Source organism: Trichechus manatus, unplaced genomic scaffold (assembly GCF_000243295.1).
Source record: "Trichechus manatus latirostris isolate Lorelei unplaced genomic scaffold, TriManLat1.0 scaffold00237, whole genome shotgun sequence".
NCBI lineage: Eukaryota > Metazoa > Chordata > Mammalia > Sirenia > Trichechidae > Trichechus > Trichechus manatus.
The window spans coordinates 1545786-1571810 of NW_004444173.1; the positions used below are offsets into that span (position 1 = coordinate 1545786).

General features: G+C 37.0%; 1 protein-coding gene across 2 annotated transcripts in view; it reads left to right on the plus strand.

The window, feature by feature from the left end:
• The first annotated feature begins 417 nt into the window (after positions 1 to 417).
• PCDH10 (protocadherin 10) overlaps positions 418 to 26025 on the plus strand; it is a 47877-nt gene continuing 22269 nt past the window's right edge. The window contains exons 1-5 of one of the 2 annotated variants that reach the window (XM_004389259.1): positions 1328 to 3952; positions 5523 to 5581; positions 6129 to 6235; positions 14457 to 14762; positions 22697 to 22737. In XM_004389259.1, coding sequence (XP_004389316.1) covers positions 1328 to 3952; positions 5523 to 5581; positions 6129 to 6235; positions 14457 to 14762; positions 22697 to 22737 — 3138 coding nt within the window. Of the gene's footprint in view, positions 3953 to 5522; positions 5582 to 6128; positions 6236 to 14456; positions 14763 to 22696; positions 22738 to 26025 lie in introns of those variants that run through there. The other variant, XM_004389260.3, reaches the window with a different exon arrangement.

The window sequence follows — 26025 nt, forward strand, 5'->3', positions numbered from 1 at the left end:
TCAGCCAGAGTCCTTTAATTAGTAACCCCGGTCAATTAGTGGCTCTTCTGCAACTTTTCCCCCCTCGCGGTGATTTATTTCCACGATCCGGAGGTGGGAAAATACCTTAAAGCAAAAAGAATGTTAGCATCATTGGAAATCCCGCTCCTGGGTGACGATACTGCTGCTGTTATTATTAAGTTTTCGCATTTGCTGATGCAAACAGGGGAACCTCTCTATTCCCTCCCCATTACCTGCGGCTGGGGACTGAACTTTCCGCGGCAGAGTCCCCAGCTAGCACCTCGGGACCTGCCGGGCTATTCTCGCTCTCACACTCACATTCACCCGGGTCGCCCAAGCGCCGGCTCGGCCCCGCCCCGCCCGGCTGCCGCGTGACGCTCCTGCTTGACGGCCACAGTGGCCAATCAGCGGCGGCTCGGTGGGTGGTGCTTCTCAGCGACTGGTTGGCAAAATGAGGGCGCTGCACAAAAACGGAGAAGCCGAGCGCTCGGAGCTCAGAAACTGCTAGCGGAGATCACAGGTTCTGAGGCTGAGATAGGAGGGAGGAAGGACTGGAAGGGAGAGAGACAGATTAGAGGGAAAGAGTCTTGGGAAGGAAACAACAGACAAGAAACTGCTTATACTAACAGGGAAATGACGGTGGACATGAGGACAGAGAAAGACAAGACTATGAAAGCCAAAAAATACAAATAGAGGCAAAAATGCCAAGAAGAACATTCATCCGGAGAAATGAAGAGAATGAAAGTTTTATGCTGCAGAGCCGTTCTGTGCTTTTTCGGCACAAAATTCTTTCGCTGTTTTTAAGCCCTTTTGCATTTGCCAGCCGTTGACATTAAGAGGCATGTTCAGCGGTTCCAGCAGCATCTCCTCTTCCTCTTCATCTTCCTCCTCCTTCTCCTCTTTCTTTTCCTCCTCCTCCCATCAGCAAGAAGACAAACCGAGGACAGACTTGAAATACCGAAATTTCCTCCTTGGGATTTGCCAGCGCCGCGTTGCGCCAAGACTGTGGGAGTAAAGGACGCTGACTATTGTATTATCATTATTTTATTAATTGGTCAGTGGGAAGATTACAGATGAGGAAAGGGGACGCCTGTCACCCTTCCTGCGCTAAGATTGAAAAATGAGGTTGGATTAGGGGAAGCCCTAAAATGAAGCAAAAGGAATAAGATTTTTAAAGACAGAAAGCCACAGGAACCCCCCCCCCCCCCCCACGTAGCGCACTTTTATTTGTTTTTTGTTTTTTTTTTGAGATTTTTTTTTCGTGGTGGTGGGGGAGGTGATTGGGTGGCTGACTGGCTGCGGGAAGCTGCTTCCTTTCCCTTTGGAGATGATTGTGCTATTATTCTTTGCCTTGCTCTGGATGGTGGAGGGAGTATTTTCCCAGCTTCACTACACGGTGCAGGAGGAGCAGGAACATGGCACTTTCGTGGGGAATATCGCTGAAGATCTGGGCTTGGACATTACAAAACTTTCAGCTCGGAGGTTTCAGACAGTGCCCAACTCAAGGACCCCTTACTTGGACCTCAACCTGGAGACCGGGGTGCTGTACGTGAACGAAAAGATCGACCGCGAGCAAATTTGCAAGCAGAGCCCCTCCTGCGTCCTGCACCTAGAGGTCTTCCTGGAGAACCCCCTGGAACTGTTCCGGGTGGAGATTGAGGTCTTAGACATCAATGACAACCCCCCCTCCTTCCCAGAGCCGGACTTGACGGTGGAGATATCCGAAAGCGCCACGCCAGGCACCCGCTTCCCTTTGGAGAGCGCATTCGACCCAGACGTGGGCACCAACTCCCTGCGCGACTACGAGATCACCCCCAACAGCTACTTCTCCCTGGACGTGCAGACCCAGGGGGATGGCAACCGATTCGCCGAGTTGGTGCTGGAGAAGCCTTTGGACCGAGAGCAGCAAGCGGTGCACCGCTACGTGCTGACCGCGGTGGACGGGGGAGGAGGAGGAGAAGGAGGCGGCGGCGGCGGCGGGGGAGGGGGCCTGCCCCCCCAGCAGCAGCGCACCGGCACAGCCCTACTCACCATCCGAGTGCTAGACTCCAACGACAACGTGCCCGCCTTCGACCAACCCGTCTACACTGTGTCCCTACCAGAAAATTCGCCCCCGGGCACGCTCGTGATCCAGCTCAACGCCACGGACCCAGACGAGGGCCAAAACGGCGAGGTTGTGTACTCTTTTAGCAGCCACATCTCGCCCCGGGCGCGGGAGCTCTTCGGACTCTCTCCGCGCACCGGCCGGCTGGAGGTGAGCGGCGAGCTGGACTATGAAGAGAGCCCGGTGTACCAAGTGTACGTGCAAGCCAAAGACCTGGGCCCCAACGCCGTGCCCGCGCACTGCAAGGTGCTAGTGCGAGTGCTAGATGCTAACGACAACGCGCCGGAGATCAGTTTCAGCACCGTGAAGGAGGCAGTGAGCGAGGGCGCCGCGCCCGGCACAGTGGTGGCCCTGTTTAGCGTGACAGACCGCGACTCCGAGGAGAATGGGCAGGTGCAGTGTGAGCTGCTGGGGGACGTGCCGTTCCGCCTCAAGTCTTCCTTCAAGAACTACTACACTATCGTGACTGAGGCCCCCCTGGACCGAGAGGCGGGTGACTCCTACACCCTAACCGTGGTGGCCCGGGACCGGGGCGAGCCGGCGCTCTCCACTAGTAAGTCGATTCAGGTGCAAGTGTCAGATGTGAACGACAATGCGCCACGCTTCAGCCAGCCTGTCTACGACGTGTATGTGACCGAGAACAACGTGCCAGGAGCCTACATTTACGCGGTGAGCGCCACGGACCGCGATGAGGGTGCCAACGCCCAGATAGCCTACTCCATCCTCGAGTGCCAAATCCAGGGCATGAGCGTCTTCACCTACGTGTCCATCAACTCCGAGAACGGCTACTTGTACGCCCTGCGCTCCTTCGATTATGAGCAGCTCAAGGACTTCAGCTTTCAGGTGGAAGCGAGGGACGCCGGCAGCCCCCAGGCGCTGGCGGGCAACGCCACGGTCAACATCCTCATCGTGGATCAGAACGATAATGCTCCTGCCATCGTGGCGCCCCTCCCAGGGCGCAACGGGACTCCAGCGCGCGAGGTGCTGCCCCGCTCGGCGGAGCCGGGTTACCTACTCACCCGCGTGGCCGCGGTGGACGCGGATGACGGCGAGAACGCCCGACTCACCTACAGCATCGTGCGAGGCAACGAAATGAACCTCTTCCGCATGGACTGGCGCACCGGGGAGCTCCGCACAGCGCGCCGGGTGCCAGCCAAGCGCGACCCCCAGCGGCCTTACGAGCTGGTGATCGAGGTGCGCGACCACGGGCAGCCGCCCCTGTCCTCCACAGCCACTCTGGTGGTGCAGCTGGTGGATGGCGCCGTGGAACCCCCGGGAGGGGGTGGGAGCGGTGGTGGGGGGTCGGGGGAGCATCAACGCCCCAGCCGCTCTGGTGGCGGGGAGACCTCACTGGACCTCACCCTCATCCTCATTATCGCACTGGGCTCAGTGTCCTTCATCTTCCTGCTGGCGATGATCGTGCTGGCCGTGCGTTGCCAAAAGGAGAAAAAGCTCAACATCTACACGTGTCTGGCCAGCGATTGCTGCCTCTGCTGCTGCTGCTGCGGCGGTGGGGGCTCGACCTGCTGCGGCCGCCAAGCCCGGGCGCGCAAGAAGAAACTCAGTAAGTCCGACATCATGCTGGTACAGAGCTCAAACGTACCCAGTAACCCGGCCCAGGTGCCTGTAGAGGAGTCCGGGGGCTTTGGCTCCCACCACCACAACCAGAATTACTGCTACCAGGTCTGCCTGACCCCAGAGTCCGCCAAGACCGATCTGATGTTCCTTAAGCCCTGCAGCCCCTCTCGGAGTACGGACACTGAGCACAACCCCTGCGGGGCCATAGTCACCGGCTACACCGACCAGCAGCCCGACATCATCTCCAATGGAAGCATTTTGTCCAACGAGGTAAGGCTGAAGCGAAAGGACCACCATCTCTCATCTCCTCCATCTGAGAGCCTCCTCTAGCCCGGCCCTTGTATCTCTGGTGCACTGTGTATTTATTTTTAGAGTATTAGCTTATTTGTATCGTTGTGGGGGCGGGGATGGGGGATCACCCTCTGCCACCCCTTCTTGTGTAACCTACGTGTTGTTTCTAATCCTCTGCGCTCCACCTCTCCACGTTTACTTTCATTCCCTCCCCTTGGTGCTTTGTCACTTTAGAGCTCCCTCTCCCATCTTTCCTTTAAAATTCGAACCTCCTGTCAGTACTTTCCCTTCTCAGAAACCTTGGGGTAAAGTGGAAAGGGCGGGGAGGGCGGGAGAGTGCGGAGTAGCGACTTTCTAGCACTCTGGCAAAGATCTTTTTCTTTTTGGTCTGTCCCAGGCGTTAATAAAGTTGATTCTATTTTGCTTTGTTTATCGATGCTTTCAGTCTCGTGTAAAAGTAAGCTATAGATTGTTTTAACTTTACACAGTTGTCTAAATTCAAATGCATGTTTTAGTGAAGAGTTATCAGATCCTTGTTCTCTGAACTCGGGTTGCAGAAAAGCCTTCAGTTCTTCTCTGGACAGCATTTACAGACGCTCTTGAAGCTGAATGCCCACACAGTGTGAATTTGAATGAAGTTGCTTTGGCACAAACCCCTGTAAGAGTAAATTAACAAAAGGCTTAAACAATTGTTGTCTTAAATATATCTTTTACCCAATCATCACCTTTTTTGCCACTGTTTTTTGATAAATCTCTGCTGTTGACTTTCTTCATCAAATAATTTGGCTTGTCAATTCCGATTTCTCTTTAAAAGATGGAGAAGTGGCAAAGTTGGAGAAGGGTGGAGAACAAAGTTGATTTATGTAAAAGAAAGTTTGGACTAGAAAAGGTATGTGGGTGGTGGAGGGAGGAGGAGAATACAGAGGGCTTTTGGAGGGGAAAGAATTGGGGGAGGGTTATGAACTCTTTTCTTGGCAGGTTATTTTATTTATTTGAGTATTAGACATTATTATTTGACTTTCATGAATATTTGTACAGTTCATTTGTATCTTAAACACATTTTGAAAATAAACAACAAAATAATTCCATGAAATATCCAAACTTTTTTTTTTCTTATTGAGCGTGCTGTTTTTCTTGTGTCTACCAGTATGCACCGAAACACTTTTTTAGGCTACTAAAAGACCGCATAGTATAGCTAGATTGACTCGGTTAGAGACTATAGTTTATGAGCACTAACTATGAGGTCATTTGCATTCTCTCAACAACAACAAAAAAACTAAAGTCAGCCTGTATTTCTGCAATTTAAAAAGTATTGTTGTTGTTTTGTTTTTCCTTTCCAACTGACTGAAAAATAGATTAAAGTTTCTTTGCTGATGCCTGCATATCTCCCTTACCCAGCAATCATTAGACAGAGGTGTTAGGTGAGCTTGGAAATTCATAAGACTGTACACAATTACTTAAGCTAGTTATCGTGCCCAACTCAAGAGGAGACTATTAGTTAGACTCTTACTATTCAAATGCTCTTGATTTATTTATTTTTTTTTCCTAGACTAAACACCAGCGAGCAGAGCTCAGCTATCTAGTTGACAGACCTCGGCGAGTTAACAGGTATGGACATTTTTTCCTAGCTTGATGTATGGACATTGTACTACCTAGCAAAGTCAGCAAGTAGGTATATTATCAGATATTAAAATATAAAAATTTATGAAGCTTTTCTGATTAAGACAGGCCATAACTATTGATCATGTTGGTTTTGCTAGACAATACATTAAAAGATGGATGTGCTTCATTTATTTATAATTTACTAAAATATTTAGATATTTTATCAGTTTACACTCCTATACTTCTTCTGATAGTCTTCCTAACTCTTCCAGATGTATATTTACATCTGTGTTTTATGATAATAATATAACATACACTTAGCTCCAATCAAAGAATAATGCCTAAATATGTGAGTCAGCATTCAAACTGACTGCTAACGCTCAAATTTGAAGAGTTAGGTGTAGGTTATGAAAACTAACTTTATGCAGAAAGAAAGCCAGCTGAGGTCTATGAGAATGCAGCACCATCTGTGACCATATGGTGGCAGAAGAATATTTTCTGTTTCTTCACTCTTTTTTTTTTTATTCTAATATTCACATTTTTGTACTCCTAGTTCTGCATTCCAGGAAGCTGACATAGTAAGCTCTAAGGACAGTGGTCATGGAGACAGTGAGCAGGGAGATAGTGATCATGATGCCACCAACCGCGGCCAGTCAGCTGGTAAGTGTGAGTGTGATCAAAGGGCAATCTAAATGCTGAATTTTGTTTAAAAAAAAATCTGAAAACAATAGTGTTGTAGATAATTTTTTGGTAACATTACAGAAAGATGGTACTATCTTATGCAGATAGTCATACACTCAAAGAGGATTTTAAAAATTTAACTATTTAACCTTCATTGGTTGGAGAGTTAAAGTTCGAAATTAATTGTTGAGTATATTAAAATATGAAAAGTTTCTTCTATATGTAATGTTCTTTAATGGAATTTTACTGCATTCAAAGAGCCATAGGGCTTTCACCTGGTCCAATGCCCAGTCTTTAGTAAATTAATATATTATTAGCCTTGCTTATGAATGAGGTAACTGAAGATGAATAAAATTGATTGACCTGCATAAGGTCACAAGAGCATAAATGGATGACTGGGGACTAGAATCCAAATATTTTGCTTTTCAGAGCAATGCATTTTGTATTCCAAAAAGTACTGAATGGAATGTGAAAAAGAATAGTGATTAAAAGTCACAAATAGGTTGAAAGCAGTATTTCTAATTTTAGGTCCTTGGGGTTCAGGGCATAAGTAAACATAAGATAATGTATATTTTCTGAAAGGTCCTCAATTTCCTCATATTTTCAACACGGTCAATCACCTGACAAAAGTTGAACTTGTGTATATCAATGATAATCACTGATGGGAGAGGCAATGTGATATGTATATTTTCCATTATTTGATTTTACTTTGTTATTTATTTTGTTTACTTAATTTTCCTCTATATAACTTTAACCTTTAAGTTTTATAGTATCCTTATAACTCTGATTACTAGTATTAAAACTAAACAAAAGATATAAAATATATACCTAGTTTTTCATATTTACTTATTCTATTTAGTTTTGTATTTCTCTGACACATAACGACCTGGAAAGGCAGATCAACTTCTATAACTTCTAAACATGTCCATCATTGGCCTATCTCTGAGTTAAACTCAGTTCCCTTGAGATTTGACCTTTACTTTGGTTAGTGATATAACCATAGAGTGACAGGGCCCTCATTTTCAAGGTAGCCTTGGTCCTCGAGAGCACCATTCCTTAACACACTGTCTGGACCTTTGAATGGTGCTGAGGCAGTGTGTCAAAGGGCAGTGGACGCCCCATGGTCGCCTGGCAGCAGTGGTTGCTGCAAGTCTCTCACTTGGCTAATGTGTGCTGTGTGTGCGGCTGCTCTTAGCCTTGGGAAACCCAGGCAGGAGGAAGGGGAAAAAAGGCTGCTCAAGGGTCTCTTTATATTGCTGCAAGTCATTAATATGCAGACCTAATGAGACTTGAGAACTGCCAAGAATCCCCGGAGGTCTTTGCCCCTTGCGGGCCCTCACGCTAAGTGAACAGAGCATCTATTTAGTGTCTGGGAAACTGACAACAAACCAGATCTTGCCAGAAGTTTATATTTGAGTACAAAGTCCCTTTCATTTTTGGCCTATATATGGCATATGATTTATTGTTATCTTTTAAAAGCTGTACGTTTAGAATTGCTCGTTCCCATTCTTTTTTTTCAGAGTTTCTAATTTATTAGTCTTTCAACTTTAAAACAAAATGCTTAATATATATGTAAAAAAAGGACCTGCTGCATGTTTCCTTGGATTCGTTTTATTCCTTGCCCACCACGCCTCCCCTCGGTTTTCTGTAGCACTCCAATCTCAATGAACATTTCAATTAGTTTAGTCCCTCAGACATAGTGAGCCGTAATAACCTAACCAAAGAAAGAGAAATGAATAAACATCTGCAAAAGGGGCCAAATGTGGACAATAAATGGGAATATATTCTGATCAATGCATCTTACTAGTAGCTATTTTCTTTTATAGGCACTCACTGTTACCGCTTTGGTGGGTTCTTTCAAATTATTTGAGATGGCAAAGCATTTAAAGAAATGAGAAAATCCTAAAATGTGTTGCTCCAGATATATTTACAAAAAGACAGTGTCTGTATTTTTCTTTATAAAAATGGAGAAATGTTTAGTCTTTAAATTCTTAAACATGTAAAAGTATTTCAGAATGACCCATCTGTTTATGTATTTGATTAGCAGTTACAGGGAAACATGTAAAAGTATTTCCGAATTACCAATCTATTTATGTATTTGATTAGCAGTTACAGGGCAGCCACAACCTGCTGGGCACAATAATAGCTGTTTTAGGATTGTAATAATACACTTATATTAAGAAGTAATGGCACTTTTGTGTGCTGAATTGCAGTCAGATTTACTATGTCTAATTTTATTGTAAGAGTACTTTTGAAATGTTTTCTTTTTCAGTATAAAACCCTAAATACAGAGAATTAAAATGCATTTACTTAATGACTTTTTTTAGTCCACACTGATATTGTGTACTGTAAACTCACACCCAGCAGCTCGAATATTCCAAAAAGTAAAGCCCATTTTAGATAAATAGGTACAAAATCTGTTTTATTTCTTTGTAAGATCAGGTATTAATGATTTTCCAAATCAACATACTTAGGAAATATTATTCATAAAGCATCTATTTCCAGGTTAGGAGGAAAAAAATAGTAATTAGCAGATTCCACTCAGCTAGGTTTTAGGTGGGAGAAAATGTTACATTATCAAGGGGGAAGAAAAACAAAACAAAACAATACTGTAAAAATATTGATATTGGTCTGAAAACTCTCTTAGTTTGCACCTTATTCCATACTACATTGTATATACTATTTAATCTTAGTGTTTCACCTGTTTAAACTTCCTAACTTTTTCTTTATTCTCACTTGCTTTTTCTTTGTTAGCATCACTTGTATCTATTTATTTAGATATGCCTTCTATTTATTTGTCTATGAATAGTTTTCTTTTTTTTCTTTCTTTCCTCCCCTTCTTGCTTTTCTCCTTTTTAAGCCATTTGAAGTCACCAATCCTGCTCATAGAAGGGCTTTAAACACAGAGGCAGCTGCAGAGAGAATTACATAAGCTTTTTCAGTTTTCCCCTGCACCTGGCTCCATGTGTGAAGTGCTTCGGCTTGACCACTGCTCTGTGGCACTTTCTTTCTAAAGCCTTGTCAAGGTGCTTTCCGTTTTTTTCAACACATTATTGATGTATTGGTTAGATATGGCAGAAGTCCAAGAAGATGTGGTAAACGCATGCATAAACCATCACAAGAGGAAAAACTGATTAATCACAGCTTTAAGTGGCTAAGTAAGTCAGAGTGGACTTTAAAAATGTTTCCAATTTTGCTTATTTTGTCATAATTCAGAATTTTCAAATCATGTCATCAGATTATAAGATATTTTTTCTAACAAAGAATACTGATAAAACATTATTCAATATAAACATAGTTGGATATTCTTAAACATTTTTAGTATTAGTGGAGCTATTCAAAGGAGATCTGTTTATTAGCTAGAAACAATTTTTTTAATTTATTAAATATGGACAATGTACATATTACTGAGATTAATTATGAATTTGTTCATAATACTTTGTAGTTTTTTAAAAATATGTTGAAAAAGAGAACTCTAATAAATGATTCAATTAATGTTGCTTCTTATTTAACAGAGTCTACCTGAAAATTTTAAAATTTTTCTTCTTAGAATTTTTCTTTCAGTTATAAGAGAATTTAGCTTATAAATGTATTTAGTTCTTGACTAATTATTACTTGATTTATACATCATACAGGGTTAAAATTTAGCTATAAATTAAATAACAAAGTGATATGAATCGCCAATGTTATCAAATTAGCAGATAAAGATAAAGTATGTCTTGAATTGCGTTAACCCATTGCACTAATAAAATACCAGAAAGAAAATTCTTGGCTCAAACATAAAATACTAACTTACCATTCCCAACTCCAGTAAGAATTTACATACTGGCAAACTGGCTACTGGGTTTATAGATTCAAAATAAAGTTACAGCTGTGTTTGAAAAAGCCTCTACAGGTTTCTGGTGAATCTCTGAGCTACAGTCTGATAATGTGGAGAGATTTATAATAGGACAAAATATCTGACAAAATATTGAGAGAAATTGGATAAAAATGGAAACATTTGGAAGGACGATAGGTAGGGAGAAAATGTTTTGATCTTTTTATTAGTGAATGATCATGAGAGTTTTCTGCTCAGAAAGATTTTCCTAAAAATTATGGCAGCATTCAAGGTTAAAATTAATATCTCCTAGCTGTCCTGGAAACCGTGGTGGCATAGTGGTTAAGTGCTACAGCTGCTAACCAAAATGGCAGCAGTTTGAATCCAGCAGGTGTTCCTTGGAGACTCTATGGGACAGTTCTACTCTGTCCTTAAAGGGTTGCTCTGAGTTGCAATCAACTCAAGGACACCGAGTTTAGTTGTCCAGTTTTAAGTAGGTAAAAGCAAGACTGGAAACTTCCTCAAAAAATGAAGAGTGTTGACTTCTTTTAAAATTATTTTGTCATATTTGGTTGGAGGAAAAAAAAGCATTTTTATGAAGGCTTGTTGCTTGGGAAAAATATACACTTAATTTTATATTATGACATTGATTAGAAAATAGCACACATTGAATACAGTTCTAATAGTTTTGAAACAACAGTTTGTTCAAAATGGTAATACCCATTGCCTCTGACAGTAAGGGACAAGATACTTACCATTTGAAAATATGTATTTTAAAATTTGTCTAAATATATCTTTGCATAACAGGCAGTCTATCACGTCAGCTGTCATTTCTTGCAGAGCAGATTATTTCTGCAAAGTGCCCTGCCAAAAAAATAAATAACCAAGAAAAGAGATTGCAAGTAAAAAAATACATACATTGAAACATTTCTTACAAATTACTAAAATTTCAGAAAAGAGGGTAGCCCTATATTTTCCTGTTATATAAATTCCACTGGTTCTATGGCAAGAGTATTTGAATGAGGAAAAAAAAAAAGTCCAACTTATTTTCTCTTAGGCCTTCAATTCATGCCATTAAAAATTAGAAGCAATGTGAAAAGTATGCAATTTAATTTGTAAAATGTACTGTATTATCTGGCATCCCTGTGCATCATGCAGTCACGTATGACAACAAAACAAATGTATTTCAGCTTATTTACTAATTAAAGTAATATGTTTAATAGGATTAGTGATAGATGATAAAAGATAAAACATCATTGGTAGTACGATAGTTCCCTAAGGTGAAGCTGTTTGATTTGCAAACTATATATCTAAAAGACAAATGAAAACGATCCATTTTCAATTAATTTTTCTGTTACTTATTAGTTTATTGATTTGCTATCTGTATTATATGTCTTTTAAGGGGATTTTTTGCTATTTTTTTTGATACTTTCGTAGTGAGAGATAAATGCATTTGTTTTATCAGTAAAACTGATGAAAAAATTCATGCACAATTTGAGCCACCTTACTTTTCATTCTAATTACATAAAGCTGTATATTATTACTATGGCAGTTCCATCTTAAAATCATTAATGTATACGTTTATCAAGAATATTATTTACAAGTTTTTTTTTCCTTCTTCCGAGTTGCAGTCTGTTCTTCCAACACAGAAACCTTAACATATTTCTCACTTCCCTTGGTATGCATATGATATACATATGTATATTTCTATAGATTTTCAACTCATGAGAACTTTGTTACCAATTTTAAGGGAATTTTAACTAGCTTCTAGTAGTTAAGGATGGCAGAAAATCATACACTAGCAAGAGAGGGAAATGGGCAGACCTGAGTATAAGCGATGTGTGAAAACAAGTTATACTAAAACTACCATCTAACATAATCAAATGACATCTTTATATTAATGTTTAGATACTAGTTTATTAAAATTTTTTGGTGTGGAAAATTAACATATAAAAATTCAAAGAATACTTGGACATAGTGTAGAAAAAAATGTGAAAGATTGTGTATGGTCTTATGTGGTATATTTAAAATACTATCCATCATGTGAGGAAAATTGTATTAATTCCAAATTTTATATTCGTACCCATCTTTAGCGGGGCTCAATAAACAATTCTGTCTTAGAACTTGAATTCTATCAACTTTACAATTGTAATGTAATTTAATTTTAGTTTGAAAACAAACAATCATTCATAAAAAATTTTCCACTAAAGAAAATTGCATCTATCAAAAAATCCCTCCCCCCGCCCCAGCATCATACTGTAATTAGGAAATTTTGCAGTACAGTGTGTCAAAATGAAAATCTCCTCTCTGGTTCCATAATCTCTCTCCATCTAGCATGTAAATGTGTATCAGGGACATTTTCCATTCTTCTATTTTCTATATATCTTTTTGCAAAAATAGGATAAATGACCAAACTTCTCTTTGTCTAGTGAAATATTTACATGTTTTACATGCTGTTTTCAGTCTGTTTCCTTAATCCCAGCTTCAGCTCACGTCTACTTTCCTCAGCAGTTCACTGATCAGTAATTTATTTCCAGGCTTATGCATGGCAGTTATCAATGGAATGTTATAAACAAAGTCGGACTTGGCATTATACATAGTTTAATTTAAAATAAAAAAGTCTTTATAAAGATTAATGTATGATAAAAAAGATGGATGTTATTTTTTAAATAATTTACCTAATTCACTGTTCTTAACTCCAAAATACTTGTGTAGAGTGTTCATAATTTTGAAAACATATTTTCTCTATTTATATACAGAGATATTAACATATATATGCAGAGAATGACAGAATACTGTAAGAATTTGAAAATCAAAACTTGCTCAAGAGCTCAAGTCTCTCATCATATTTACAAAAGAAATATCAGTATCGTCATTAAATAAATCTTACTGTTTATTAAACAAAACCTAGATTTCCATACTAGACACGGATATGAGAGTTTCTTCTGCACAAACTGGGGCCCTGGTGGAGCAGTAGTTAAGAGCCTGGCTGCTAACCAAAAGGTCCACAGTTTGAATCCACCAACCGCTCCTTGGAAATTCTATGGGGCCGTTCTACTCTGCCCTGTAGGGTCACTATGGGTCGGAATTGACTGGACAGCAACGGGCCTGTACAGACTAATCATAACTTTGGTTATTTCAAATTGTTCTTTTTCTAAAACATATTTAATAAATATGTTATTTTATCTAGAAAAACATTAAAATACTATTTTTGTTTATGTGCTTGCTTTTCTGCATAGTGCTAAATATCAAAATAAATATCAGATAGTACTTTATAGTGGTCAGAAATTGTTATGCCTTACTTAAGAAACTGAATAAGCTTTCTTACATCATAATCAGATAATATTTAGTAGTCTTGTCAATCAAAGGAAGACAATAGAATCTGAAGTTGTCATTTGTATTCTTGATACTAGAGGATTAGTAAGCAAACAGTTCTGCGTTGACTGGGACAAGTGTTTTCCAATATAGAAATAGTAATAAGGTATTTGTCAATAGTATCTGCAGCTGATTCACGCTACACTTGGTTACCTTTGTTTCACTAATTACAGTCATTTGTTCTGGGTTTATCTAAGGTGGTAAATGATAAGTGGTTTGTAGTAATACAGAGTATCAGAGTGTCATTGAGAAATACCCTTTAAGAAGTCATTTCCTAGGAATCTAGGAAAGCATGTTGTTGTCTACTCATAAATCTTATTTCATTCTTGTTATTTACTGATTTATCAATGCTTATGCAGTAGTTCTGTTGAGTTTCACATCCAGATTTCATAATCTAAATATCATTGCTAGTGCTTGGCATATTTTTGACTCTAAGAAAAAAAATGTCAGATGACCTATCATCATTACAAATTATTGTTTGTGAAGGTTTTACACTATTTTTTCTCTGTTATGAACTTCACAAGCGACTTTTTAAAATGTTCATTCTTGTGCTCATGACTTTCTAGTTATTTAAATAATTGACCTCCAATATTTCTTATCAAAACCCTGAGTAGTTTAGAAACATTATCTCTTTGGCAGAGGACTCATATCTTTGCCATTGCGGATCTTTTTCTCTTTTAAAAGTGATGAACAAAACAATACAGAGATTTTTGTCTTCCAGTCGTTAAGCGTTTGGCTGCTAACCAAAAGGTCGGTAGTTCAAATCCACTAGCCGCTCCTTGGAAACCCTATGGGGAAGTTCTACTCTGTCCTCTAGGATCCCTATGAGTTGGAATCGACTCGACAGCAGTGGGTTTGGTTTGGTTTTGGTTTATCACATTAAGACAAGAAAGATTTGTTAAGACATCTTCACCTATCACTGTGTAACCTGTTATCTTTCATCTCTAAACAACCAGTCGTGTTGCTGAGGCCCTACATCTGTAGTTTCTTTCTTTTTTCTTCTAAAAGGTATGGATCTCTTCTCCAACTGCACTGAGGAATGTAAGGCTCTAGGCCACTCAGATCGGTGCTGGATGCCTTCTTTTGTCCCTTCTGATGGACGTCAGGCTGCTGATTACCGCAGTAATCTGCATGTTCCCGGCATGGACTCTGTTCCAGACACTGAGGTGTTTGAAACTCCAGAAGCCCAGCCTGGGGCAGAGAGGTCTTTCTCCACCTTTGGCAAAGAGAAGGCCCTTCACAGCACTCTGGAGAGGAAAGATCTGGATGGACTGCTGTCTAATACACGAGCGCCTTACAAACCACCATATTTGAGTAAGTATTACACAAAAAGCTGTATGAAAGTGTTCCGTTTGAGGAAATAAAGTTCAGCACTCCATTCTTCTAAATAAAAATAGAGTTCAGATTGTTTTCAGAAACAATGGATAAAAATGACTCGGCTTCAGGCAGCGCTTAAACGTGGGACAGGTTCCTAGTGTTTTAGGTCATCACTGTTAAGAACAATAGAACATAACTTTTGCTTATGTTGAAGAAATCGTTTTCCAAGTGCTCTTCATACCTTATTTGAACATCTCTTGCTTGCTTGATGTTTGTGTTTTGGAGGGCTAAATTAAGGCAGAAGATCTTATCTCTTGACACTTGAGTTACTTGATATGTTACATTTTTATTGATGTCAGCATTATTGCCTAATCATGCTTTTACCGTAGTGATATTTAACACCTTAAGAAAACCCAGAAAACAATACAGACATCTTTTTGACCATTTAAAATGAGTTAGTCATGTGTTAGTATGTATGCAAGTCCCTGATCAGAATTACTGGATCTGAGTGATAGAAATACTTCAAAACAGGAATATTCTTCATTTATTTAAAATAATAGATTCTTCTAACATAGAAAGGAGGCCTGGTAGTGCGGTGGTTAAAGTGCTCAGCTGCTAACTAACTTGTTCGAACCCACCTAGCAGCTCCGGGAAAAAGAAGTAACGTAAACACTGTAGCCTTGGAAACCCTATGGAACAGTCCTACTGTGTCCTACAGGGTTGCTATGAGTTATAATCCACTTAACATCAATGGGTTCTAACATGGAGACAGTTCCTGGGTGGTCCAAAGGGTTAACATGCTTAGCTGCTAACCATAAGTCTGGAGGGTCAAGTTCACTCAGTGATGACTCGAAAGAATGGCCTGGTCATCTACTTCCGAAAAATCAGCCTTTGAAAACCCTGTGGAACAAAGTTTTACTCTGACACACATGGGATTGCCATGAATCGGAATCAACCCGATGGCAACTGGAACATAGAGATGTTGCTAATTGCTCTCAGTTATTTCAATATTGGAACCATATTCTCTTGGTGGATTATTTTATACAACCACTGTTAACAATAAAAATACTTTGAGGTTCTGTAGTATCTTTCTTTTGAGGATCTTGGTAACAGAATTATTCCATTTATTCTCTGCTACATAGCAATCTTTTCCTTTTAGGTAACTGATAGATACTACTGAGAATTCAGTGTCTTGGTCAAGCCACATAAACTAATATGTGATGAAGATTCAGCTCATAGCAGCTTAAACAGATGATGAATTTTATACAGCAAATTCACTGTACGTGGTGTTTCTTACTTTCATCTTCTAGTGCAAAACGTCATGAGACCATAAGCTAGAAAGGTGAGATATTAGAACTGTATCATTTCTTTTATGATGCTAAAGGGAGAGGAAAAGAGAAAAAAAAATACTTAAAGACAAACACTAGAAGAATATATACTTTAGTTATTATTATTACATCATATGAAAGGCATGAATTGAATGCATTGAGCCCATGACTGCTAGTCTAGGCTTCAGATCCCAATAATTGTGCTTTCCTATAAATCATTGATTTTTTGTATTGTTTTATTTTTTAAAGTCATAAAATAAAAGGAGAGCACAAATGCTTAAGGAAAATAAATGTATAAATATCTAACATAATAACAAAGATGTAATTTAGATGCTAAATTCCTAGAGTTTAGCAGACGTCCATCTACATACACCAGCAATTTAAAGTAGCCTAAATTCTAATTTTCTTAATAAATGAGAACTATGAGATACTTTTTGCCTCTCAAATTGCATTCTGGATGTTTGAATTTTATTTATTATCAAAAACCAAACATTTTCAAATTTTAGGCAGCATTTTCTCACTATTGTTTTACTTAAGCTAAGAATATACCTTTATAGAGCTACATTATCAATAATTTAGAGGGAAAAAGTCAAAGGACATAGGAACCTGAGTAATTAAAATTTGTACTTATAAATAAATACAAGTATTTATTATTAATATATTTAACAGCTAACTCTACTTCTAATATAGTAAAAAGAAATCAGTTCACCCTCATTGTTATTTAGTACTAATCTTGGTGAAGTTACACTTACATATAGAAATGAAATTTTAAATGTCTTATCTTCACTAACTAGTTTTTCTTTTGAATTTTAGGAATCAAGGTAAACAATATCTTAATCTTAAAAATATTAATGCACATATTTCAATCTGAGTGTCTCTACTTCTTAAGAATCTAGTGTTTTCATTTAGAAATTTGATTTCAGGAATTATGAAAATTGGTAACAGTTATGTGTGTTGCTAGAAATCAATGAATACATCTATTATTTTACCAAGAAACCTTGGATTTGTTGGCATGTTGTCCAGATATATGGTTAGAATAAATAAGTTTTTAATAAAACTTTATTTTATCTTTGTCTGTTTTAGCCCGCTCACAGGGCTCAACATTTAGGGTTCGGGTTGAAGTGTGACCTGGATGGAAAATTAGCAGAAAGATAGCTGTTTTTACATATACTCTCCTTAGTATTTCATAAAAATCTAATCATGTCTGAATTCATTTATTTTTAACTTCTAGTGTTTAATGTCATCTTAGACTCACGATTATCTTTAAAACGGCATCGTGGTCTGATTTAATAGGCATAATCAATTTTATGGTTAATCTAACACTATAAACTGTAAGTCAAAGCCATTCCTGGCTACTATATCCCCACATTGAGAAGCTGACAGTTGTTAATACATGTATCATTTAACATCAGAAAAGGAAATATTCTCAAATTCTAAATTGAAAAATACGTCCCTTATGTAATTAAAGAAGCTAAAAATTGATACTAATTACTTGTTTTTAATCAGAACGTTTAAGTAATTATTGAGGTAGCAGTTTTCCTTTTGTTAAACATGCGTTTAGTTTTATAATGAACATAGTGTACATTTTGATGTTCAGAAAAGTAACTGTATATTTAGTTATTTTTATAAAGGTCTAAAAATGCCTAATGGGGCTGCCACTGTCATTTATCAAAGGATGACAGGAAAGTGGAGATATGCTTAATAATACAAACAAGATCATTGTTTGTACCCAAGAACTTTCCATTTCTGTACCTCTGATCACTAAAATTAAAATTAAAAGCTGCAAGAAACGAACTTTTACACAAAACAAGGTACATTCACACGTTAAAAAAAGTACATTTTTAGAAGAATGCCAATACACTCATGTCGTCTTCTCTCTTTCTTCTTTTTTAAAATATATATACAAGAAAAAATTAATGAAGAGGATACATGATGCATTTAATAAAATAAAACTTATTTTCTTTGGTCAGGAGTAATTTTGAACACATCTATCAATACTTCATTAGTTAATCTCGAGCACTTGATGAATATGCTTTCTCTCGTTTTTGTTTTAATGTTTTACTAATACTCTTCAATGCTTTAATGCTTGCTAATACTCTGATAGGCAGCAAAGGGATACACAGAAAGACCAAAGAAAGATTTAAACACATAAAATGCACTCATATACTCAAAACACAGTATTTAGCCTCTCCTTTAACATTGCTACCTTAAAATGTTAAAGAATTTTAGCTTTGTTTTGGCTTTTTTATCAGAATATTAAAGAGAATACTAAAATATCATTTTAATTAAAATGAATTGTTTCCAACACTTTAAATGATAATAAAATAAAACATTCTTTGAAGTTTTAAAAAATAACATTGTATTTTTATCATAAAGAATTCAAGAATTTTAGAAATTTTAGCCATCTATCAAATGACATCCTTTCAAATGACAATAAATTACATGTAAAAACTCTAGGTATTATCAGCAAATAATAAACATAAAAGTAATTTAAGTTCAAGAGTGTAATTGATAAAAGCTATAATTTAGTGTTTAAACACGGGCAGTGTTTCGTTCTGCTGTATATAGGGTCGCTGTGAGTCAGAGTCAACTCGACGGCACCTAACAACAGCATAATTCAGTAAAACCTCAGTGATTAAAACAATACTCATTAATCATTCTTATTTATAATTTTGGCTTCAAATTTTTGACATCATATCTAAAGTAGAGCATTCCCTTTATCAAACTAGAGTGTTGCTCAGTTTCAGTACAGCTTACAATAATACGGTGCTAAAAGCACAAGGATTGTTATTTGGCATCTGGTTGATTTCCTGTCAATAAACACAATCATTTCCTAAAAATTGAAGACAATCATAAGATAAGTAACTGATGAAATTTTATCTAAATATAGTTGTGAAAATCCTTCTATCATTTGTTTAAATTCATAAAATAATAAGTTATATTGAATAAAGTGAAAAAAAACTATATTGACATAAGAATTTTTTATTTTCTAAACCCGTGGATTTTTTCTAGAATCATAAGACGAGAGGGGACCATCTACTGAAAAGTGTTGTGTTGTGTTTCTGCTTTCATATCATACAACATTTAGACTAAATGTCCAAGTGAACCAAAAATTTACCCTGGCTGTCTCCTGACCTAACTGTATTCACCAATTTATGAGGCCTTTTGAAATTTCATCTCAGCTCACCCATATTATAACAAAAGAAAAAATGTTAAAATTTTGAAACATGGTATTTAAAATTTTGACAACACTTTTCCCAGACCTGTTTTCATTAAGCCTCATTTTGGAATAATTCTTTTAGGCATCTGTATTTTTTCTACATGAGTCCTTGGGTGGCACAAATGGTTAAGTGCTGGACTACTGGCCGATAAAGGTTGGCAGTTCCAACCCACCCAGAGGAGCCTTGGTGGACAGGCCTGGTGATCTGTTTCCTAATGGTCACAGTCGTGAAAACCTTAGGGAGAAGTACTACTCTGCACTCATGGGGTCACCATAAGTCAGAATCAACCGGAGTGCAACTAACAACAACTTTATTTCTACAGAGCACTTTCCGTCAATTTCTTCTAGTTTTTACATGAACTGGAATTGGAAAACATGTTAGGTTTAGTATCATCTCTTCAATCTCTTCATTATCTCAGTCTGCCATTTGTGAGTTATTAACTCCACGATGTGGTTTAAGGACATATACAGAATTCAATATAAAAGAACTTTTCTTATTGGTACAAATTGCCCTCGTATTTACATCACACCTGTGTAGTATTTAAAGGAGACTTGGTGGTGCACTGCTTAAAGCACTAGACTGCTAACCTAAAAGTCAGCAGTTTGAAACCACCACCAGCTCTGTGGGAGAAAGATGGGCAGTCTGCTTCCATAAAGATTTACAGCCTTGGAAATTTGGAATTGACTCAATGGCAGTGGGTTTGGTTTTGGTGTAGTGTTTAAGGAGCCCTATTGGTGCTGTGGTTAAGTGCTTGGCTGCTAACTAAAAGGTTGGTGGTTCAAGCTCACCAGCCTCTCTGTGGCAGTCTGCTTCCTTAAAGATTTACAGCCTTGGAAACCCTATGGGGCAGTTCTAATGTATCCTACAGGGCTGCTATGAGTCAGAATCAACTCAACGGAAGAGTTATTTGCCTTTACAGGTGCAGTATCACCTCTAGGATTTGTATATATTTCTTTAATATCAAAAATATAGCATAACCTTATCAAATATTAAAATCCAAAAAAAGTGTTTTTGTACAGAATCTTTTTAACATTTGTGCCTTATAGGTCTCCACACCTTATACACATATATATATTCTCTTTTCTAATTTCTATTAACTTTTCCTCCAAGTTCTACTATTTTTTTTGTGGCCTCCTCTTTAGGATTTCTTTTTTTTCTCACTCTTCTTTATAAGAAAACATCTATATTTTTGAAACTAATTTTCTCACTTTTTTTAGTTTACCCCTCTGATGAATCTCTGGCCTTATAATCATACCAGTCATACTATTTTTCCTTTAAATTCCTTACGTAGCAATTGAGCTTAAATCTCTGATAAATGAAAGAGTTTACTAACTTCAACTCTGCTGAGCAGGAGACAAATATAACTCAGGATCAGGGAAAACAACAACAAAAACCAACCAAACAAAAAACCAACAGTTCATGTTTTCTATATATTTACTGTTAGAAAACAGTGTTCTAATTATTTGAAAGATGATAATTTACCCACAATTCATAGCATTACTCCTGGTAACTGATGCAGCCGTTGACTGCAATCTCCCTATAGGGCTAGATACGTGAGATATGACATTAGCTTGTCTCTTCTTTATTTGCTGGCTAATGATCTACCACAACTAATGTGACTTAAAGTGAAGGCTATAAAAATCCTTCTGAGGTCCAGATATGAAACAGAACAGTTCATTTTACATCCATATTTCTGGCAATTTATGTAGACAGAATTTACTTTTTATTTATTCAGACATGGTTGCTTCTCTGTGACTTATATAATTTAAAATCTGTGCCTTTGGGTGCATTGGAACTAATTAATATCTGATAAATTTTCATTCCCTTTGTTGAAGAATTTTATAAGTTTTGTTATCAACATACCTATTATCTGTGTAATTCTCTGTAATATTTAAGGTGCCATTTTTAATATGACATCAAATTAAATTGACTTTATTTTGATTATTAGACCTGTGGTTACCCAAACTTTCACATTCTAAAAACAAAATTTACATTATCATTGTTAAATACTATGCTTTGCAAGTATTGTTTTACCATTTATTAACTTTGCTAAAGTCTGCTTCTGCTCTACGTTTTTTGTTTTTGTTTCTCTGATACAATTATTATCGTGGCATACTTAGACCCATTACCCGTCTATCCAAAAAACAAAAAAACACAAAGTCATTACCATCGAGTTTATTCCGACTCATAACGACCCTATAGGATAGAGCAGAATTGCTCCCTATGGTTTCCAAGGAGTGGCTGGTGGATTTGAACTGCTGAACTTTTGTTTAGCAGCCACGATCTTAAACCACGGCACCACCAGGGCTCCTACCCATCTGTAGTATATTATAAATGGTAAATAATTAACGGATTAAAAATGTATGAAGGAATAAATGAATGTGTGTTTTTAAAATACTCAGATTTTCTTTAATGCTGTCACTGTACATTCATTTATGAACATGTCTGCACACACACAATTGTTAGTATCTCCAGACAAACTTTCTTTTTCTCTTCCAAATTTTTTATGCTTTATTGTTATTGTTCGGTGCTGTCAAATCAGTTCTGACTTATAGTGACCCCATGTGACGGAGTAGAACTGCCCCATAAGGTTTTCTGGGCTGTTATCTTTACAGAAGCTGATCGACAGCTTTTTCTTCCAGAAAGCTGCTGGGTTGATTCGAACTGCCAACCTTTTGGTTAGCAGCCAAGCTCTTAACCATTGCACCACCAGGGCTCCTTTGTTATGCTTTAAATGAGTTTAATTCTCTGTAGCTTGCACTTACTCCTTTTTATGAGAAGTAGAATTTGAACTCTTTTAAAAGATGGAAATACACCTAACGAGCGCATTTTGTAAAAAATGATTGAATTTTTCAACACTTTGGGATTTTAAACGTCTTTTGATTTGTTCTAGGAACTTATTTCATATTCTCCAGACGAGCTCAATTTGTTTTCTATTTCTTAACTCTCTTAAAGTTTTAATTACTCCCCTTTCTTACCTTGTCAGTAAGACCATCTTGCTTTTACATATTTTATTTACTAGTCTCTTTCCTACACTGACACTCATCTTGCACTCTTTTATAAAGCTAACAGGTACATATTTCCCTCTGGTTCAGTCACTTTTTTTTCATATGTAATTCTCATGTCGGAGCTATTTACTTGCACGCTCTTATTTACATCTGTGAGTTCACAGATATATGATTAAATACAATACTGTACATTTACGAGTATGTAAAGAAGACTTTATTGATAAAATTTATTTGTATATGTTTATTAAATATTTCACACTGCTTTAGTTTGTTAGTCTATTTTTCAAAGCAGTTTATTTCATGCATACTTTGCATTTCGTTGAGTTTGAATTTAGCATATTAATATTCTTTATATACTTCACTTTGTATTACAGATCATTTTCATCATCTTTCTTATTTTGTACATTGGAAGTAAACCCATATAAGCATTTTGTCCATTCTAAGAGCCTAACAAAAGCAGATTACCACTTAAAATGTAAATAGAAAATTATTCAATGCAAAAGACTGTCTACTTGGAAATTTTTTTTCTGCTTCAACATTCTGAAGATTTTATAGGTCAAAATTTAAATGCATTAATTTATAAAGATATTGTAAATAAGTCTAGAATATAGAAATTCAATTGCTTTTTAATATCATTAAACAATATTTAATACTCAATGTGCCAGACTTTTTTTGGGCGAGTCTGAGTGTTCTGAAATCCTTTTAATAGGAATTAGATAGCATCATTTATATAATAATGTATCTTGGAAACTGTTTCAGAGTGTGAGATTTATTGTTCAAAATTAAATAATACTGCTGAATGAAGATAAAACTCAACATAATGTTAGTCAATTTAATATTTCTCGAAGTTTAACAAAATCCTTGCAGTTTTATATTGAGGTCCTGTAAGAGTCTGTAATCACTGAGAAACTTGACCTATTTTTAGGTGGGGAGAATAGAGAAGATTTGAACATACTGAACCCCAAAACGTAATTACAAAACGAAGATGGGCAGAAGCATATTGGAATCTAGAATGTTGCAAATAATATAAGTTATAATTTATTGATGTGGGTTTCATTTCTGATTCTGTAACTGTTGCATTTTATGGCATCATATGCATATATTATATAGTAAATAACAAGGTGCTTACCTGTATTCCTTTCCTAGATATACATTTCTTTTAACTGTAAGGTTTGAAGGAATCCTATTTGAACTTGATCAGATAAAGTTTCTATATAAACCAAGCCAAAGCAAATCCATTGCCATCGAGTCAATTCCGACTCATAGCAACCCTATATATACGACAGAGTAGAACTGCCCCATAGGATTTCCAAGGAGTTGCTGGTGGATTCAAATTGTGACCTTTTGATTAGCAGCCTAAGCTCTTAACCACTGCACTACCAGGGCCATAGACGTACGGTGTTAATCTAAATTATCAATGATATCTTTTTAAGTCGTTGAGTTCAGAGAGTGATTATAAATATATTATCTATGTTCTAGTTTCATGATGCAGTTACATGGATACACTTGTACACATATACATCCTTTATAAACCAAAAAAAACAAACCCATTACAGTCGAGTTGATTCCGACTCATAGTCGTCGGACCCTATAGGACAGAGGAGAACCGCCCAACAGAGTTTCCAAGGAGTACCTGGTGGATTCGAACTGCCAGCCTTATGGTTAGCAGCCATAGCTCTTAACCACTACACCACCAGGGTTTCCACATCCATTATAGAAGCGTTATATTTTTAATTAGGTTATATCCATCAATTACCAGAGAAAGAATAGGCTGAGATTCTGTTAAACGCAAGAGTAAATTTAACTAATGGCTACTTAGTTATCAGAAGCTGTTAACATGACAGAATGGTCCTTGTTTAGAGCCAGATAAGTGATACAGTCAAATTTGGTATATTATTTTTTTTTTTAATTTTTAAGGTACTGGTTGTCATTTTTTCTTAGGATCCGTTCAAAACATATCAATGTAGCAAAAACAACCATGAAAGTAAAGAAAATAGGTGTCAGATAAAAATAAGTAAACTCATTGCCATTGAGTCGATTCTGATTCAGAGCAACCCTATAATAATATACAGTGTAACTGCCCCATAGGGTTTCCAAAGATCAGCTGGTGATTTGAACTGCTGACCTTTTGGTTAGCAGCCAAAGCTCTTAACCACTGTGCCACCAGGGCTCAAGGTATTGGTTACCAGTGTCTATGTATTTATTGGGAAGACATTATTTATTCTGTCTGTAAAAACGTTGTAATTACTAGGGCTTTTTTCTTTTTAACAGTGACATTAGGCAGAATCTTGCAGTAGATTGCAACATCACCTTGTTGGATATTTAGTTATCATTTATTTTACACGTACTAGATTATCAAATGTTCTAATGCTCATATATGTGCCAGTAACTATATTCGGACTGAAAATTGATGATTAATACTTTATTGCATAAAAAGCATATTTTAAAATATTTTTTGTCAAAATTTTCAAATAAATGTCTTCCAAAAAAAAAAAGATGTAATCATAAAAGTAATATGTAAGTAAAATTAATACCAATGCATATTTTTTGGATTAAGTTTTGAATCACCCTGAATAAGTAAATATGGAGGTGGAGATCCCCTCTCATGTCATGTGTAAGTAACTTAGACGACCTTTAGTCACTTAAAGTGCAACACATAGTCAGCAGTTCTCAGAAGAGTCTAAGTGAACAATGGAAACAGTAGACCAAGAAGATTTAATAAATTTTTCTTGATGATAAAGAATAAAAAATCCTGTAATGGTTTGTGTAAGATAAAATGTTTCACATGTAGATTTAATTGAAATGGTGGTAGAAATAGGTACATACATTTTAGGGTTAATGCAGTGGTTTGACAGTTGCCATATATTTTACACTTCAGAAATGTATAAGAAACCTAGAGGCTGACCTGTGAATTTGGTATAAAGTTCTTGTTGGTTTTTTTTTTCCCCCATTAATAAGCATGATGTCAAAACTAATTCCTTTGCTATTCACTGATAGTACTGATCTGAGATTTATTTTCTATAGAATTACACATCAGATGATTACACTAGAGGCCATATCAATAATACCTAGCTATGTTTTGGTCCTTAATTTACTGAAGTATTTTTTCATAAGAACAATTTTAATAAAGAGCGATATTATACTGAGTTTATAGTGTTCTACTAAAGTATATTTTAGAACATTTCTTATGATGGAAAATTTCAGGCATATACAAAAGTAGAGAGAATAGTCTACTAAACTCCCCATGTTTTCCATCACTCGATTTAAATAGTTATCAACACTTGGCCAAATTTGTTTCATCCAAACCCTAACACAACTTCCCCCTTATTCAGACTTTTTAAAAGAACAAATCCAGAATTCCTATTGTTTCATCCAGTAATATTTCAGCTTAAAGTTTACCTTTAACATAACGACAAGAACAGTATTTCTCCTTAAAAAAAGAAAGAAAAAAAAAACGCATGAATTTCCTTACTACCATCGACTATTGTTCAGATTTCCACAATTTTCTCATAAATATTATTTCTATTTACAATTAATTTATGATTGAAATTGATTCATGATTGAAATAAGGTTCATAGATAGGAATCGGGTAGCGGTGCCTTTTAAGTATTTTTATTTTAAAACTGTTTACTAAAGAATAATATACATAGAAAGGTACAAAAATCCTAAGGTATGACTCAAAAAATTTTAATAAGATGAGCAC